The sequence below is a fragment of the Oncorhynchus masou genome, chromosome 26 (assembly GCF_036934945.1).
Source record: "Oncorhynchus masou masou isolate Uvic2021 chromosome 26, UVic_Omas_1.1, whole genome shotgun sequence".
NCBI classification, from domain to species: domain Eukaryota; kingdom Metazoa; phylum Chordata; class Actinopteri; order Salmoniformes; family Salmonidae; genus Oncorhynchus; species Oncorhynchus masou.
Genome location: NC_088237.1, coordinates 2,198,267 through 2,216,266, shown reverse-complemented (window position 1 = coordinate 2,216,266; position 18,000 = coordinate 2,198,267). Strand labels below are relative to the sequence as shown.

General features: G+C 42.9%; 1 protein-coding gene across 5 annotated transcripts in view; it reads right to left on the bottom strand.

Annotated features, from left to right (window-relative positions):
- The window catches only part of LOC135514639 (endothelin-converting enzyme 2-like), an 83,654-nt gene that overhangs the window by 10,478 nt on the left and 55,176 nt on the right, over positions 1-18,000 (bottom strand). For all 5 annotated transcript variants that reach the window (XM_064938089.1, XM_064938090.1, XM_064938092.1 and 2 more), the window contains one exon: positions 12,892-13,034. In XM_064938089.1, the coding sequence (XP_064794161.1) occupies positions 12,892-13,034 (143 nt within the window). The remainder of the gene's footprint in view (positions 1-12,891; positions 13,035-18,000) is intronic.

Below are 18,000 nucleotides of genomic sequence, written 5' to 3'. Positions count from 1 at the left end.
CGCATTTTTTAAACCGGCTCATGCCAATGACTCCTTATATGGCTGTGAATGAGCTACGAATGAGCTTACGTTTTCTACGTATTCCCCAAGGTGTCTACAGCTTTGTGACGTCTTTTTACGCATTTATGTTGAAGAATAGCCGTAAGGGACCACATTTAGCAAGTGGTCACATGATGGCTCCCACAGAAAGTCTTGCGTAAAGTACACAAGTAGCCATTTTTCCAATCGCTTGTTATGAGAAACCAATTGTCCCGATGGATATATTATCGAATTGTTATGTGAAAAATACCTTGAGGATTGATTCTAAACAACGTTTGCCATGTTTCTGTCGATATTATGAAGCTAATTTGGAAAAAAGTTTGGCGTTGTAGTGACCGCATTTTCCGGTCGATTTCTCAGCCAAACGTGACGAACAAACGGGAGCTATTTCACCTACAAAAATAATATTTTTGGAAAAAAGGAACATTTGCTATCTAACTGGGAGTCTCCTGAGTGAAAACATCTGAAGTTCTTCAAAGGTAAATTATTTAATTTGATTGCTTTTCTTATTGTCGTGAAAATGTTGCCTGCTGCCAACAGAGCCTAGCATAGCATTATGCCATGATAAACTTACACAAATGCTTGTCTAGCGTTGGCTGTAAAGCATATTTTGAAAATCTGAGATGACAGTGTGATTAACAAAAGGCTAAGCTGTGTCTCAATATATTTCATTTGTGATTTTCATGAATATGAAGAATTTGTAGGAAGATTTATGTCCGCTGCGTTATGCTAATAAGTTTGAGGCTATGATTACGCTCCCGGATCCGGGTTTGATAGACGCAAGAAGTTAATAAAGAGTTGCAGTCCGTTTTGGAATGGCTGGCCAGTATTAAACATCTCTACATCTACAGTAAGAGCATTGTATTTGGTACAAATCATTCCTTAAGAGCTAGACCTCAGCTGAATCTGGTAATGAATGGTGTGGCTGTTGAACAAGTTGAGGAGACTAAACTCCTTGGCATTACCTTAGATTATAAACTGTCATGGTCAAAAACATACAGATTCAATTTGGTTGTAAAGATGGGGAGAGGTCTAGCCGTAATAAAGATTTGTTCTACTTTTTTGACACCACATTCCAAAAAGCAAGTTCTGCAGGCTCTAGTTTTGTCTAATCTTGATTATTGTCCAGTTGTGTGGTCCAGTGCTGCAAGGACAGACCTAGTTAAGCTGCAGCTGGCCCATAACCGAGCAGCACATTTTGCTCTTCATTGTAATCAGAGGGCTGATATAAATACTATGCATGCCAGTCTCTCTTGTCTAAGAGTTGAGGAGAAACTGACTAAATCCTAAATGATCAGATGGTCATGTACAGGTAGAGATACTGGTGTGCAAAAGAGCAGAAAAGTAAATAAATATAAACAGTATGGGGATGCGGTAAGTCAAATTGGGTGGGCTATTTAGACTATGTACAACTGCAGCGATCGTTTAGCTGCTCAGATAGCAGATGTTTGAAGTTGGTGAGGGAGATAAAAGTCTCCAACTTCAGCGATTTTTGCAATTTGTTCCAGTCACAGGCAGCAGAGAACTGGAACGAAAGGCGGCCAAATGAGGTGTTGGCTTTAGGGATGATCAGTGAGATACACCTGCTGGAGCGTGTGCTATGGGTGGGTGTTGCCATCGTGACCAGTGAACTGAGATAAGGCGGAGCTTTACCTAGCATGGACTTGTAGATGACCTGGAGCCAGTGGGTCTGGCGACAAATATGTAGCGGGGGCCAGCCGACTAGAGCATACAGGTCGCAGTGGTGTGTGGTATAAGGTGCTTTAGTAACAAAACGGATTGCACTGTGAAACTGCATCCAGTTTGCTGAGTAGAGTATTGGAAGCTATTTTGTAGATGACATTGCCGAAGTCGAGGATCGATAGGATAGTCAGTTTTACTAGGGTAAGTTTGGTGGCGTGAGTGAAGGAGGCTTTGCTGCGGAATAGAAAGCCGATTCTAGATTTGATTTTAGATTGGAGATGTTTGATATGAGTCTGGAAGGAGAGTTTACAGTCTAGCCAGACACCTAGGTACTTATAGATGTCAACATATTCTAGGTCGGAAACCATCCAGGGTGGTGAAGTTAGTCGGGCGTGCAGGTGCAGGCAGCGAATGGTTGAAAAGCATGCATTTGGTTTTACTAGCGTTTAAGAGCAGTTGGAGGCCACGGAAGGAGTGTTGTATGGCATTGAAGCTCGTCCAAGGACGGGCCGGAAGTATACAGAATGGTGTTGTCTGCGTAGTGGTGTATCAGGGAATCACCAGCAGCAAGAGCAACATCATTGATATATACAGAGAAAAGAGACGGCCCGAGAATTGAACCCTGTGGCAACCCTACTGAGTCTGCCGATAAGATATATGGTGATTGGCAGATTGACAGAGACAATGGCGGCGGATAGTTTCAGAAATAGAGGGTCCAGATTGTCAAGCCCAGCTGATTTGTACGGGTCCAGGTTTTGCAGCTCTTTCAGAACATCTGCTATCTGGATTTGGATAGCCAGGAGGAAGGCATGGCCAGCCGTTGAGAAATGCTTGTTGAAGTTTTCGATAATCATGGATTTATCGGTGGTGACCGTGTTACCGAGCCTCAGTGCAGTGGGCAGCTGGGAGGAGGTGCCCTTGTTCTCCATGGACTTCACAGTGTCCCAGAACTTTTTGGAGTTAGAGCTACAGGATGCAAATTTCTGCCTGAAGAAGCTGGCCTTTGCTTTCCTGACTGACTGCGTGTATTGGTTCCTGACTTCCCTGAACAGTTGCATATCGCGGGGACTATTCGGTGCTATTGCAGTCTGCCATAGGATGTTTTTGTGCTGGTCGAGGGCAGTCAGGTCTGGAGTGAACCAAGGGCTACATCTGTTCTTTGTTCTGCATTTTTTGAACAGAGCATGCTTATCTAAAATGGTGAGGAAGTTACTTTTAAAGAATGAACGGGCATCCTCAACTGATGGGATGAGGTCAATATCCTTCCAGGATACCCGGGCCAGGTCAATTAGAAAGGCCTGCTCGCAGAAGTGTTTTAGGGAACGTTTGACAGTGATGAGGGGTGGTCGTTTGACTGCGGATCCGTAGCGGATACAGGCAATGAGGCAGTGATCGCTGAGATGCTGGTTGAAGACAGCGGAGGTGTATTGGAGGGCCAGTTGGTCAGGATGACGTCTATGAGGGTGCCCTTGTTTACAGATTTAGGGTTGTACCAGGTGGGTTCCTTGATGATTTGTGTGAGATTGAGGCCATGTAGCTTAGATTGTAGGACTGCCGGGGTGTTAAGCATATCCCAGTTTAGGTCACCTAACAGAACAAACTCTGAAGCTAGATGGGGGGTGATCAATTCACAAATGGTGACCAGGGCACAGCTGGGAGCTGAGGGGGGTCGGTAGCAGGCGGCAACAGTGAGCGACTTATTTCTGGAGAGAGTAATTTTCAGAATTAGTAGTTCGAACTGTTTGGGTATGGAACTGGAAAGTATGACATTACTTTGCAGGCTCTCTCTGCAGTAGACTGCAACTCCTCCCCCTTTGACAGTTCTATCTTGACGGAAAATGTTATAGTTGGGTATGGAAATCTCCACATTTTTAGTGGCCTTCCTGAGCCAGGATTCAGACACGGCAAGGACATCAGGGTTAGCAGAGTGTGCTAAAGCAGTGAATAAAACAAACTTAGGGAGGAGGCTTCTGATGTTGACATGCATGAAACCATATAATTAGTAGATTTGGATAGAAAACACTCTGAAAACACACAGTTTCCAAAACTGTTACAATAATGTCTGTGAGTATAACAGAACTGATATGGCAGGCGAAAACCCGAGGAGAATACAACCAGGAAGTACTATTATTTTTCCATTGAAAGCCTATCCACCATACAAAGAATAAGGCCCCAGTTCACGAGCTCCGTGTCTTCCTCCACATGTAGCCAGTCGTTAGGCATTGTTTCAGGCTTTTACTCTGAAAAATGAGGGAGATACAGCACTGTCAATCAGTGGCCAGTGGAAAATTCCATTCATCAGCCATGCACCCTGATCGTGAACGCGCCTTTCTTATTTCCTATTCCTATTCCTTGTTTCCTATTCCTATTGACAAAGCTTTTGTCCAGTTGAAATATGATTCATTATTTTTGACAGAAACAACCAGAGGATTGATTTGAAAACATTGTTTGGCATGTTTCTACTAACTTTTATTGTACTTTTTATTAACTTTTTGTCCTGGAATTCGTTCCCGCGCCTTCTGCATTCGGATTACTGGACAAAGCACGTGAACAAAAAGGAGGGACATTATCGACCAAAACGAACATTTATTGTCTAACATGGAGACCTGGGAGCGCCACCAGATGAAGATCATCAAAGGTAAGTGATTAATTTTAATGCCATTTCTGACTTCTGTGACACCTCTCCTTGTTTGGAAAATGGCTGTATGGGTTTCTGTGGCTTGGAGCTGACCAAACATAATCGCAGTGTGCTTTCGCCATAAGGCATTTTTGAAATCTGACTCAGCGGTTGCATTAAGGAGAAGTTTATCTATAATTCCATGTTTAACACTTGTATCGTTTATCAATGTTTATGTTGAGTATTTCTGAGACAATGCATTTCTGACCATAACGCTCCAATGTAAACTGAGATTTTTGGATATAAATATGAACTTTATTGAACAAAACATACATGTCCTGTGTAACATGAAGTCCTATGAGTGCCATCTGATGAAGATCATTAAAGGTTAGTGATTAATTTTATCTCTATTTCTGCTTTTTGTGACTCCTCTCTTTGGCTGGAAAAATGGCTGTGTTTTTCTGTGACTAGGTACTGAGCTAACATAATTGTTTGGTGTGCTTTCGCAGTAAAGCCATTTTGAAATCGGACACTGTGGTTGGATTTACTAGAAGTATATATTTAAACTGGTGGATAATACTTGTATGTTTGAGGAATTTTAATTATGTGATTTCTGTTGTTTTTAATTTGGCGCCCTGCAATTTCACTGGCTGTTGTCGAGGTGGGACGCTAGCGTGTCGAATGTGTCGAAAATCACAAATTGGTTGCATAGTCAACTTCCACACAGCTCTGACACACACACTTATCCCACAAGACATGCCACCAAGGGTCTTTTCACAGTACCCCCCCCCCCCCTCACCCCCAAAAATGTGTGTGGTTCTGTCCTTGAGCTGTTCTTGTCTATTGATGTTCTGTATAATATTTCATGTTTTGTGTGGACCCCAGAAAGAGTAATGGGGATCCTAATAAAATACCAAATACAGCAAATACCATATGGCTACATATGGACATTACCAAAATAAATGATCTATTGACTGCCTCCTCGCAGCAAAATCTGCGGAGTTGGGAAGTTTATTTCCCTCATATAACATCCTATTTATTGCAAAAATGTTGTATAATCATTTAAATTGAAAAATTCTACGTTTCGAATCCGGCGTCGTTTGCATGTCAATTCATAAACCATGTACAATGGAATTGGTACATCGAAAATCTCTTCCCAACTATTTTTTCAATCTATATGGCACATCTGTAAATGTTTTGGCCCTTAACATCTTCGATATAGGGGGCGCTCTTTTAATTTTTGGATAAAAAAACGTTCCCGTTTTAAACAAGATATTTTGTCACGAAAAGATGCTTGACTATGCATATAATTGACAGCTTTGGAAAGAAAACACTTGTGTATGTTTCCAAAACTGCAAAGATATTGTCTGAGTGCCACAGAACTAATGCTACAGGCGAAACCAAGATGAAATTTCATACAGAAAATGCGCCAGATTTTGAATGCGCTGTGTTCCAATGTCTCCTTATATGGCTGTGAATGCGCCAGGAATGAGCCTACACTTTCTGTCGTTTCTGTCGATATTATGGAGTTAATTTGGAAAAAACTTTTTGGGGGGTTTTTTCTTAGCCAAACGTGATGAACAAAACGGAGCGATTTCTCCTACACAAATAATCTTTTTGGAAAAACTGAACATTTGCTATCTAACGGAGAGTCTCCTCATTGAAAACATCCGAAGTTCTTCAAAGGTAAATGATTTTATTTGAATGCTTTTCTTGTTGTTGCCTGCTGAATGCTAGGCTTAATGCTATGCTAGCTATCAATACTCTTACACAAATGCTTGTGTAGCTATGGTTGAAAAACATATTTTGAAAATCTGAGATGACAGTGTTGTTAACAAAAGGCGAAGCTTGTGAGCCAATATATTTATTTCATTTCATTTGTGATTTTCATGAATAGTTAACGTTGCGTTATGCTAATGAGCTTGAGGCTATGATTACACTCCCGGATACGGGATTGCTCGACGCTAGAGGTTAAATGAAACTGGTATATATTTTTTATTTTTCACACTTTTCTTTAAACATTTTGGGTCTTTAATGAAGGGCCAACAGACATGTTCCTTACTTTTTCCCCCTTCCACTTACCTCTTCCATTTTTGTAGTAAGGCTGCAATTAGTTGGTTGTAATTTTGGGTAGAGCAAGGATTTCCATATATTTGTGTTAGCTGCATGTGTAACATTCACTACCATTCAAAGGTTTAGGGTCACTTAGAAATATCCTTTTTTTTAAGAAAAGCTCATTTTTGGTCCATTAAAATAACATCAAATTGATCCAAAATACAGTATAGACATTGTTAATGTTGTAAATTACTATTGTTGCTGGAAATGGCTGATTTTTAATGGAATATCTACATAGGCATACAGAGGCCCATTATGGCACATTGTGTTAGCTAATCCAAGTTTATCATTTTAAAAGGCTAACTGATCATTAGAAAACCCTTTTGCAATTATGTTAGCACAGTTGAAAACTGTAGTCCTGATTAAAGAAGCAATAAAACTGGCCTTTAGACTAGTTGAGTATCTGGAGCATCAGCATTTGTGGGTTCGATTACAGGCTCAATATGGACAGAAACAAATAACTTTCTCCTCAGCCTATTCTTGTTCTAAGAAATAAAGGCTATTCCATGCGAGAAACTGCCAAGAAACTGAAGAACTTGTACAACGCTGTGTACTACACCCTTCACAGAACAGCACAAACTGGCTTTAACCAAAATAGAAAGAGGAGTAGGCGGCCCCAGTTCACAACTGAGCAAGAGGGCATGTACATTAGAGTGTCAAGTTTGAGAAACAGATGATTTCGTTTTCAAATATCGGAAAGTGAGGGGTTGTAATCTGAATAAAGGCCATTCTTGAACATGGGGTGAGACATTCTTACTAATTTAATAGAGAACCAGTATGGATTATAGTATAACTTTTGTATGACTGACGCCTTTAGTGAGACGTCTAATGCGTTAATATTTAATCATTTCTGCCCCCCAAATTCATATTCATTATATAAAATAGGCCATTTTAATTTGGTCTAGCTTGCCATTCCAAATCAAATCAAATATTTTTTGCTCATACAATTTAAAAAGCAGGTCGCTAGGTGTAGGCAAATAAGGAAATTGCACGCCCAATTTTTCAGTTTTTGATTTGTTAAAAAAGTTTGAAATATCCAATAAATGTCGTTCCACTTCATGTTTGTGTCCCACTTGTTGTTGATTCTTCACAAAAAAATACAATTTTATATCTTTATGTTTGAAGCCTGAAATTTGGCAAAAGGTCGCAAAGTTCAAGGGGGCCGAATACTTTCGCAAGGCACTGTATCTCACTAGGTCTGGAAATGTAAGCCTCCATTTACAATTGACGTCGGAAGTTTACATACACTTAGGTTGGAGTTATTAAAACTCGTCAGTCTCTCTCTCTCATACACACTCACACACACACACACACACACACATACAAACATATACACACACACACACACACACACACATACATACATATATAAAAAAAAATATTTTAGCAAACAATTATTGTGATTCATCCTATATTGTCCCTAACATCTTTACTCCCTCGTAACAGTTGTGGGATACACACAACCCTTTCCCCCACAAGCAACCAGACACTCAGATGCTCAACAGTTGTTTCATCCCAGAACTCAAGAAAGGATTTGATTTACAAATATATATAAAGTTGCATGCATAATTGAGTAAAAATGGGCAAAAATGGATTAACCATTGGCAAGTCCTAGCTGATGGAGATCAGTTGCAACCCCTTTCCCAGAAACACACACACGCTGATCCCCAGTTGTGACCATATTCCCAAGGATCTATGTGCAGTCAGACCTCTGATGATGTTGTGCCACCAGGTCCACAATAATATGCACCATCTCTGAATGTCCAAGTGTGGCCCCCTCCCCATGGGTTACTGCAGCTAGTGTTGCCAGCAGAATCACTGCCTGAGTGGGGCACCCCACAGGGATTCCCACCGGCTAAGGTCTTCAAGGTACTCATTAGCAGCTTTGAGAATTTCCTTGTAGTTTATGCTCTCCCATCGAGGGGCTTTGGCTTTGTACATTACAGCCTTATTCTAAAAATCAATCTACACACAAAACCCCATAATGACAAGGAAAAACAGCAAATGTATAAAAAATATTACACATTTACATAAGTATTCAGACCCTTTACTCAGTACTTTGTTGAAGCACCTTTGGCAGTTATTACACCCTCGAGTCTACTTGGGTATGACGCTACAAGCTTGGCACACCTGTATTTGGGGAGTTTCTTCCATTCTTCTCACAGATCCTCTCAAGTCTGGCTAGACCATTCAAGTCTGGCTAGGCCATTCAAGAAAATTCAGATACTTGTCCCGAAGCCCCTCCTGCGTTGTTTGGCTGTGTGCTCCTGGTCGTTGGCCTGTTGGAAGGTGAACCTTTGCCCCGGTCTGAGAGCAGGTTTTTAATCAAGGATCTCTCTATACTGTACTCCCTTCATCTTCCCCTTGATCCGGACAAGTCTCCCAGTACCTACAGCTGAAAAGCATCGCCACAGCATGATGCTGCCACCACCATGTTTCACAGTAGGGATGGTGTCAGGTTTCCTCCAGAGTAAAACACTTGGCATTCAGGCCAGAAAATCTTGTTTCTTTTGGCCAACTCCATGCAGGCTGTCATGTGCCTTTTACTGAGGAGTGGCTTCCATCTGGCCACTCTACTATAAAGGTCTGATTGGTGGAGTGCTGCAGAGATGGCTGTCCTTCTGGAAGGTTTTCCCTTCTCCACAGCGGATCTCTAGAGCTCTGTCAGAGTGGCCAACGGGTTCTTGGTTACCTCTCTGACCAAGTCCCTTCTCCACCGATTGCTCAGTCAGTGCTCAATAATCTCCACCAAGTCTGTCCCCAAACAATGTGATTTGCTGGTTTTAAGCATTAAACTTTCAAATAGCTGTTTGTTGACTGTTGCTGGGTGTTATAGTCCTCCATCAGCGCCAGCCTGTACCCTACCTGCCCTAAGCTCTCACCTGGCCCCGTACTCTAAGTCTGAATTTGTCCTGCTAGGTGATCTAAACTGGGACATGCTTAAACCACCTGACCAAGTCCTAAAGCAATTGGACTCCCTAAATCTTTCTCAGATTATTACCAATCCCACAAGGTATGACTCCAAACACCCAGAAAAGGTTACTTTAATGAGCAAGCCTTCCTTCATGACCTGGCCTCTGAAAATGTATATAGAATCTGCTTGATCCCCTCTGTTCAAAGAAGCTTATCTTCAGTGATATTGTTAACAAACACACCCCCATGAAGAAAATGAGAAATAAATACAGGTTCAGCCCCTGGTTCGACGATGATCTTGCAGTTACTCCACCTCAAGAATAGCATTTAGCGAAAGAATTGGCACACGCATACTCAGGCTGACTGGCTCTCATTCAGGCAAATGAGAAATAAGTGCACTCAGGCTATCCGGAAAGCCAAAGTAAGTACCTTTATAAGGAGCAGTTCTCACTCCGTGGGTCTAACAGCAAGAAGTTCTGGAAAATGGTTAAACCCTCCTCCTAACAGCTGCCCACATCGCTTAATGTTGATGTGGTTGTTACTGACAAGAAGCACATAGCTGAGCTCTTTAATCACCACTTCATTAAGCCAGAATTCATATTTGACTCAGCCATGCCTCCTTGCCCATCAAACATTTCCTCATCTCCCACCCATTCTAATGCAACTAGCCCAGATGCTCCTCCCTCCTTTTCCCCTGCCCCACTACAACATTTCTTCCTGCAGGCGGTCACTGAGTCCGAGGTGCTAAAGGAGCTCCTTAAACTTGACGCCAAAAAAACATCTTGGTCAGATGCATTCTTTAAGATTGCTGCCCCTATAATCGTCAGGCCGATCTCTGACCTTTTTAACGTGTCTCTCCTCTCTGAGGAGGTTCCCATTGCTTTTAAGGCAGCCACAGTTAGTCCTTTATTTAAAGAGGGAGATCAAGCTGATTGTAACTGTTGTAGGCCAATTTCTATGTTGCCCTGTTTATCAAAAAGATGGAAAAACGTGTCAATATCCAACTGACTGGCATTCTTGATGTCTATAGTATTCTATCTGGAATGCAATCTGGTTTTCACTCATGTTAAGGATGTGTCACTGCAACCTTAAAAGGTCCTCAACTATGTCACCACTGCCCTTGATTCTAAGCAATATTGTGCTGCTATTTTTGTTTGACTTGGCCAAAGCTTTTTATACGGTAGACCCTTCCATTCTTGTGGGCCGGGCTAAGGAGTATTGGTATCTCTGAAGGATCTTTGGCCTGGTTTGCTAACTACCTCTCTCAAAGGGTGCAGTGTATAAAGTCAGAACATCTGCTGTCTCAGAGCCACTGCTTGTCACCAAGGGAATACCCAAAGGCTCAATCCTAGGCCCCACGGTCTTCTCAATTTACATCAACAACATAGCTCAGGCAGTAGGAAGCTCTCTCATCCATTTATATGCATATGATACAGTCTTATGCTCAACTGGCCCCTCTGAATTTGTGTTAAACTCTCTACAACAAAGTGTTCTTAGTGTCCAACAAGCTTTCTCTGCCCTTAACCTTGTTCTAAACACCTCAAAAACAAAATTAATGTGGTTTGGTAAGAAGAATGCCCCCCTCCCCACAGGTGTGATTACTACCTATGAGGATTTAGAGCTTGAGGTAGTCACCTCATACAAGTACTTGGGAGTATGACTAGATGGTACACTGTCCTTCTCTCATCCTACACATGCTAGATTATAGAGACATAATTTATAGAACAGCAGGTAAGGGTGCTCTCGAGCGACTAGGTGTGCTTTACCATTCAGCCATCAGATTTGCCACCAATGCTCCTTATAGGACACATCACTGCACTCTATAGGCATCTGTAAACTGGTCATCTCTGTATACCTGTCGCAAGACCCACTGGTTGATCCTTATTTATAAAACCGTCTTAGGCCTCACTCCCCCCTATCTGAGATATCTACTGCAGCCCTCATCCTCCCCATACAACCCCCGTTCTGCCAGTCACATTCTGTTAAAGGTCCCCAAAGCACATTCCTGGGTCGCTCATCTTCTAAGATAACCTGCCTAAATGACTACCGACCCGTAGCACTCACGTCTGTAGCCATGAAGTGCTTTGAAAGGCTGGTCATGGCTCACATCAACACCATTATCCCAGAAACCCTAGAACCACTTCAATTTGCATACTAGCCTAACAGATCCACAGATGATGCAATCTCTATTGCACTCCACACTGCCCTTTCCCACCTGGACAAAAGGAACACCTATTTGAGAATGCTATTCATTGACTACAGCTCAGCGTTCAACACCATAGTGCCCTCAAAGCTCATCAATAAGCTACGGACCCTGGGACTAAACACCTCCCTCTGCAACTGGATCCTGGACTTCCTGATGGGCCACCCCTGGGGGTAAGGGTAGGTAACAACACATCGGTCACGCTGATCCTCAACATGGGGTCCATCAGGTGTACATGCTCAGTCCCCACCTGTACTCCAGACCCCAACACCTCTCTGATTCAGAGGGTTAAATGCGGAAGACACATTTCAGTTGAAGGCATTCAGTTGTACCCTCAACGGGTTCTACAGCTGCACCATCGAGAGCATCCTGACTGGTTGCATCACCGCCTGGTATGGCAACTGCACGGCCTCCGACCGCAAGGCACTACAGAGGGTAGTGTGAACGGCCCAGTATATCACTGGGGCCAAGCTTCCTGCCATCCAGGACCTCTATACCAGGTGGTGTCAGAGGAAGGCCCTAAAAATTGTCAAATACTTCAGCCACCCTAATCATGGACTGTTCTCTCTGCTACCGCACGGCAAGCGGTACCGGAGCGCCAAGTCTTGGTCCAAGTTGCTTCTAAACAGCTTCAACCCCCAAGCAATAAGACTCCTGAACATCTAATCAAATGGCTACCAAGACTATTTGTACTGCTGCTACTCTCTGTTATTATCTATGCATAGTCACTTTAAAAACTCTACCAATAGTGGTTCCTCTTTTAAAAGTTGCGTCATACTGCAGCACACCTTGCGGGTTGCTGCAGAATTCTATGGCACGTTATTTAATTTTTACCATTAATGCTAGTTAGTGCTAGTTTGACCACCAGAGGGCATCTTTGAGAAGTATTTGATAGTCTTCAATATTGGCATTACTGGAGAATTTAAAAACTTTTTGTAAGAACGTAGTATATGGGATTGATTAAGAAATTAGCTTCATTAGGGTCATAAAGACGTGCCAAATGTTCTCATATGGGGTGTATTATAGCAGGTTTTTGTTTTATGTCATGAATCTTCTTCTGGAGGCAGCTTTGCGGAATTGTCAGTTGATGGCACAGCCACAAAGTCATTACATTTTAAACCTGACCTTGTGTAGCAAAAATCGCAGTTCTGCCTCCAGGACAAGACATGAAAAAAAACTGGTAGCGCAGAAGCATGACTGCCGATTCAGCTATGTCACAATGTGTTACGGATGGACCTTGGAGTATTTCCTGACCACGTGACCTGACCTTTGGCTGACGGGGGATAAGTACGACCAGGTTGAGTTCCGTCCAGGTCCTTACCTGCGCTCGGTCTTGTTGATCAGGTCAGACACCAGCTGCAAGTACTCCTTGGCATATAGCACCACAGGCTCTGTGTCGTTCAGGTCCAGAGGGGACAGGGCAGAGGACAGGTAGTCCAGCCAGTCCACTGCCGGAGCCAACAGCTGAGGGCGAGAGAGGTTAGAGGTCAGGGGCCACTCTTATGAAAAAGACAGTTCAACACAAAAACAATGTTTTTAGACATTTTCAGAACTCAAAAGTGTCCCACATAACTGCATCTTTTAATTTAGACACAATTTTGTATCTATTCAATTCATGAGGCATATTGTTGGATCCACACAACAGATCTCAACATTGTATTGTTTTTTTAAGCAGTTGGAATTCCCTCCATATAGATGGTGGACTAAACACAATACCATATGGCAAGAACATTAGACTGCATTTCAGGTTGAAACAATCTGACAAACTTCAATTTTTTTGAGTGTGATTTAGGCTACATTCCAATTCTCTACACTTCTCCCAAAGTTTGCACTAATACACTCCCCCCATGGACTTAAAAGGAATGGACTCGCGTAAGGAATATGGTGGAAATTCCCTCCAGCCATGCTTGATCCAAACCAAGGATTTTAAATGCATTAGTGGGAGTGAACAAGTGCACACTTTTGGAGAAGGGTAGAAAATCTGAACGCAAGCTTTGATTTGTAAACTATTCCTTCAAACTAAACCAAATTATCCATAATATTTAGACAGAGAGAGAGAGAAAGAGAGAGCGCGAGAGAGAGAGAGACAAAACAGTGAGAGGACCCTGCAACCCTCATAAATTTGCATTCCAGATCCCAGACGCAATCACAGCCACCCCTATCCTGGAGGGTATGAAGGGGTATTACAGTAAAATCCTCGGCCCTCAGCCCCAGACCCATATCCAAACTGCTTTAATCCAGGACGTGGGAGCCGAGGACAGAGCAGGGAGGGAGAAAGATGATGGGATGGAGGCTGTTGTTTAGTTGTTTGGTCTTTAATGCACAAAAAAAGTACAGTAAATACAAACTTGCCAAGTAAAATAAAGGTTAAATAAAATTAAATAAATACAAATATAGTATGGCTACCTGTTTTTTCTGACAATCCTTATGATGCATTGTAACATTCTTAAGAATTAGTGTGGTCACAATACCAGAATTTTGACACAATATATATTACCGCCACAACAACAGTCACGAGTCATGACTGCCGTCAAATTCCATGTGACCGTAACTAAGCATCTCCAAAACTGCATTCTGATGCCGGTACCTAATGGCCTGCAACTCAACACTCTATTGTCTAATCACTCTGACATCAATGCAAATGCAATTGAAAATTAAATCAAACACTTCATGAGAGCCCTGGCATTCACATGTTGCGCAACGAGAGCCAGCATCTCAAAGCTGCTTGATGCATAGAATTAAATAAGTGTTCCTATTAACCCATGTTGCCAACATTTCTATAGGTTATGCTATGCAATTATGTGAGAAAACAGAGTTTGATGGTCTCTATTAAAAAGAGGAGGATCCCACTAGTTTCTATAGCCTTGGCATAATATATTTATTTCTCAACTTTCCTAAAATAAAGCACGTTACCTACCTGGCTGGCATGAAAATGAACAGTGGGAAAAGCGTTGTCGGATGACATGCCATTTTCACCTGCCCCTGTTCTGATAGGTGTATGATTATGGCCCATTCTAAATACAAAATGATTCTACACATACAGTACCAGTCAAAAGTTTGGACACACCTCGTCATTCAAGAGTTTTTCTTAATGTTTTAATATTTTCTACATTGTAGAATAATAGTGAGACATCAAAACTATGAAATAACACACATGGAATATTGTAGTAACCAAAAAGTGTTAAACAAATCTAAATATATGTTATATTTGAGATTCTTCAAAGTAGCCACCCTTTGCCTTGATGACAGCTTTGCACACTCCTGTAATTCTCTCAACTAGGTAGTCACCTGTAATACTTTTCCAACAGTCTTGAAGGAGTTCCCACTGCCATGGTTCCACCTGTCACTATAGGGCAGCAGAGACTGTCCTAGTGGCATTAATAAAACTCAGGTGTATTCTATTTACTCATTATGATTTCTCTGAAAGAGGTGTGTTTTCTGTTGTCCTTTGCAGAAGCTTGAATTTATATCCTGTTTGTGTTTGTTTCCCCGAGTGAGTTTGAGACCTAGTGTTTGTTGTTTTTCTAGTGTACTGTGATCCTTTGGCTACCGTTTCTCAGTAAAGTATTTATGTTTATCCTTAAACAATGATTCCTCGTCTGGTCTCTTCTCTGCACATGGGTACAACCTCACCACATCACAGCAAGCTTCTGCCAAACATGGACCCAGCAGAGATCAACCAGATCAAGAATGTTGTAATCCACCAAGGAGCACTGCTGGTGCGGCAGCAAGAACAACTCTCCCAAATGTCAGAGACTCTCCGGGCACTTACCGACTCCCTCCAACGACAGTCCAACCTCAACCCAGGAGGAGTCAATGCCTACGTCTCATCGCCCAGTGCTACAGGCATCGCCATAGTTCCTCCAGGGAACCTGCACAGGTAACCCAAGATCCCAGTCCCGGAGCGGTAGGACGGCCAGGGGTTCAAGGGTTTCCTCCTGCCTATTCGAGCTACAGTCCTCCTCGTTCCACACCAATGCCCATGATCATCTCTCTACTCTCGGGCAAGGCTCTGGCGTGGGCAATGGCGGTGTGGGAACAGAAGCCACCATCCTGAAACTCCATATTAGCTGTGACTGCAGAGCTGCGATGAGTCTTTGACCACCCAGTTGGCAGACGAGAAGTGGTCTGCTGACTGTTCAACTTCCGCCAAGGGAACAGACCAGTGGTTGACTTCGCCATCAACTTCCACACCCTCGACGCCAAGAGTGGGTGGAATACGGAGGCCCTAGTCACTGTTTTCCACCTGGCTTTGTTTAACTCCAAGGAGTAGCTGGCTTCTCGGGAACTGGGAGAGGATCTTGAGGCCCTGATAACGCCGGCAATCAAGATCGACAACCACCTCCCAGAACGCGTGAGACAGCGCATTTTTGACACCATCCCCGTATCCCGGTTTCCTGAGCACCCTAAGCCCACCATTGTGGAGTCCATGCAGCTGGGACACACATGGCTGAGCCCACACATGGCTGAGCCCACAGGAGCGTGACAAGCACATGCGAAGGCTACTGCCTCTACTGCGGAGGTCTCAGCCATCTCCGTGCTACATGCCCAGTGCGGAGGGGATTCACCAGATTCAAGCCTTCGTGGACTCCGGGGCTGCAGATAATCAAGACATCAACAATAGAATTACAAATCCTGTGTGTGAAATGTCCCATCCCTCTGCAGATTCATGCCCTCAATGGACGCCCCATTGGCTGCGGCCAGGTGGAATATCAGACCAAACCCATTCTACTGCAGGTTGGGGTGAATCACTCATACAGTTTTCGCAGGTTGGGGTGAATTCCGGGGTACAGTTTTCGTTTGATCACGGCTTCCCGAGAACTTCCTTATCCTAGGGTACCCCTGGCTAGCGCTACATAACCTACTACTCTCCTGGTCCACAGGACACCTACTAGACTGGGGTAAGAACGGCCAGACTAAATGTCTAAGACACCCACCTAGAGCCTTGCCGCATTCCCCTGCTTCCATTGAAGACCAAGACTTTTCCGCTCACCCTCCTGAATACTTGGAATGCCTTCAGTAAGAGGCAACCCACCACCCTCCCTCCTCATCGTCCATACGACGCCTTTCATTCACTCCTCAGCATCCCCGGCTGGTGTAGGTTTCTTCTTCCTGGGAAAGAAGGATGGAGGTCTGCATCCCTGCGTTGACTACAGAGGGCTGAAGAAGATCACGATTAAGAATCGTTACCCCCTATCCCTGATGTCCGCTGACTTGACCTGGCCCATCGGGCCAATTCTTCACCAAGAAGAATTCTCACTAGATTGCAACGCTTACAATCAAGTGAGAATCAGGGAGGGAGACGAATGGAAAACTGCCTTTAACTTCACTAGGGTAGGGGGCACTATTTTCCGTTCCGGATGAAAAGCTTGCCCAGAGTAAACTGCCTACTACTCAGGCCCAGAAGCTAGGATATGCATATAATTGATCGATTTCGATAGAAAATACTCTAAAGTTTCCAAAACGGTTACAATAATGTCTGTGAGTATAACAGAGCTGACTTGACAGGCGAAAACCAGAGAAAAATCCATCCAGGAAGTGGGATTGTTTTATGTTTGTAGTTTTCTATTGAATGCCATTACAGTATCCATTAACTTAGGACTCAAATTGCACTTCTAATGGCTTCCACTAGATGTCAACCGTCTTTAGAAATAGTTTCAGGCTTGTATTCTGAAAAATGAGAGTAAGACCACTCTGAATGAGTGTCCCAGGGATTTTTCCTGCGCACAACCAAGAGCGCGCCTTTCTTGTTTACCTTTTATATTGACAACGTTATTGTCCGGTTGAAATATTATAGATTATTTAGGCTAAAAACAACCTGAGGATTGATTTCTACGACCTTTACGGATACTTTACTTCTGCCTGTTGTGGCTGCGTTTGAGCCTGTGGATTACTGAACAAAGCGTGCGAACAAAAGAGGTTTTTGGATATAAACACTTTATCGAACAAAACAAACATTTATTGAGTAAATGGGAGTCTTTTGAGTGCAACCATATGAAGATCAAAGGTAAGTGATTAATTGTATCGCTGACTTGTGTAACTCCTCTACTTGGATGGTAACTGTTTGTAATGATTTGTCAGCTGGGCATTATGAGGTTGGAATAAAAATGTGAAAATGATGATATCCTTTTAGTGTAAGAGCTGTATGAAAATATTTCAGCCTGTTTTGGCCTGCCTGGTGAGATCACCATGCGGTAAATTAGTTAACAAACCAATACTAAAGAGTTCCAAACCTCTCTGCCAATAACACCTCGTTTTCAGACCACTCCCAGACAGTCCTAGCTAAATCCTTGCTTGAGAAATTGCTCTTGCTAATTTTTGTTTCTTTTAGAATATTTTTTAAAATAGAAAACAATGTCAGTAAGGTACTGAAAGTGGAACTGACAGATTTTTAGCAATATAAATCGGATTAAAATCTGTCCATATACAT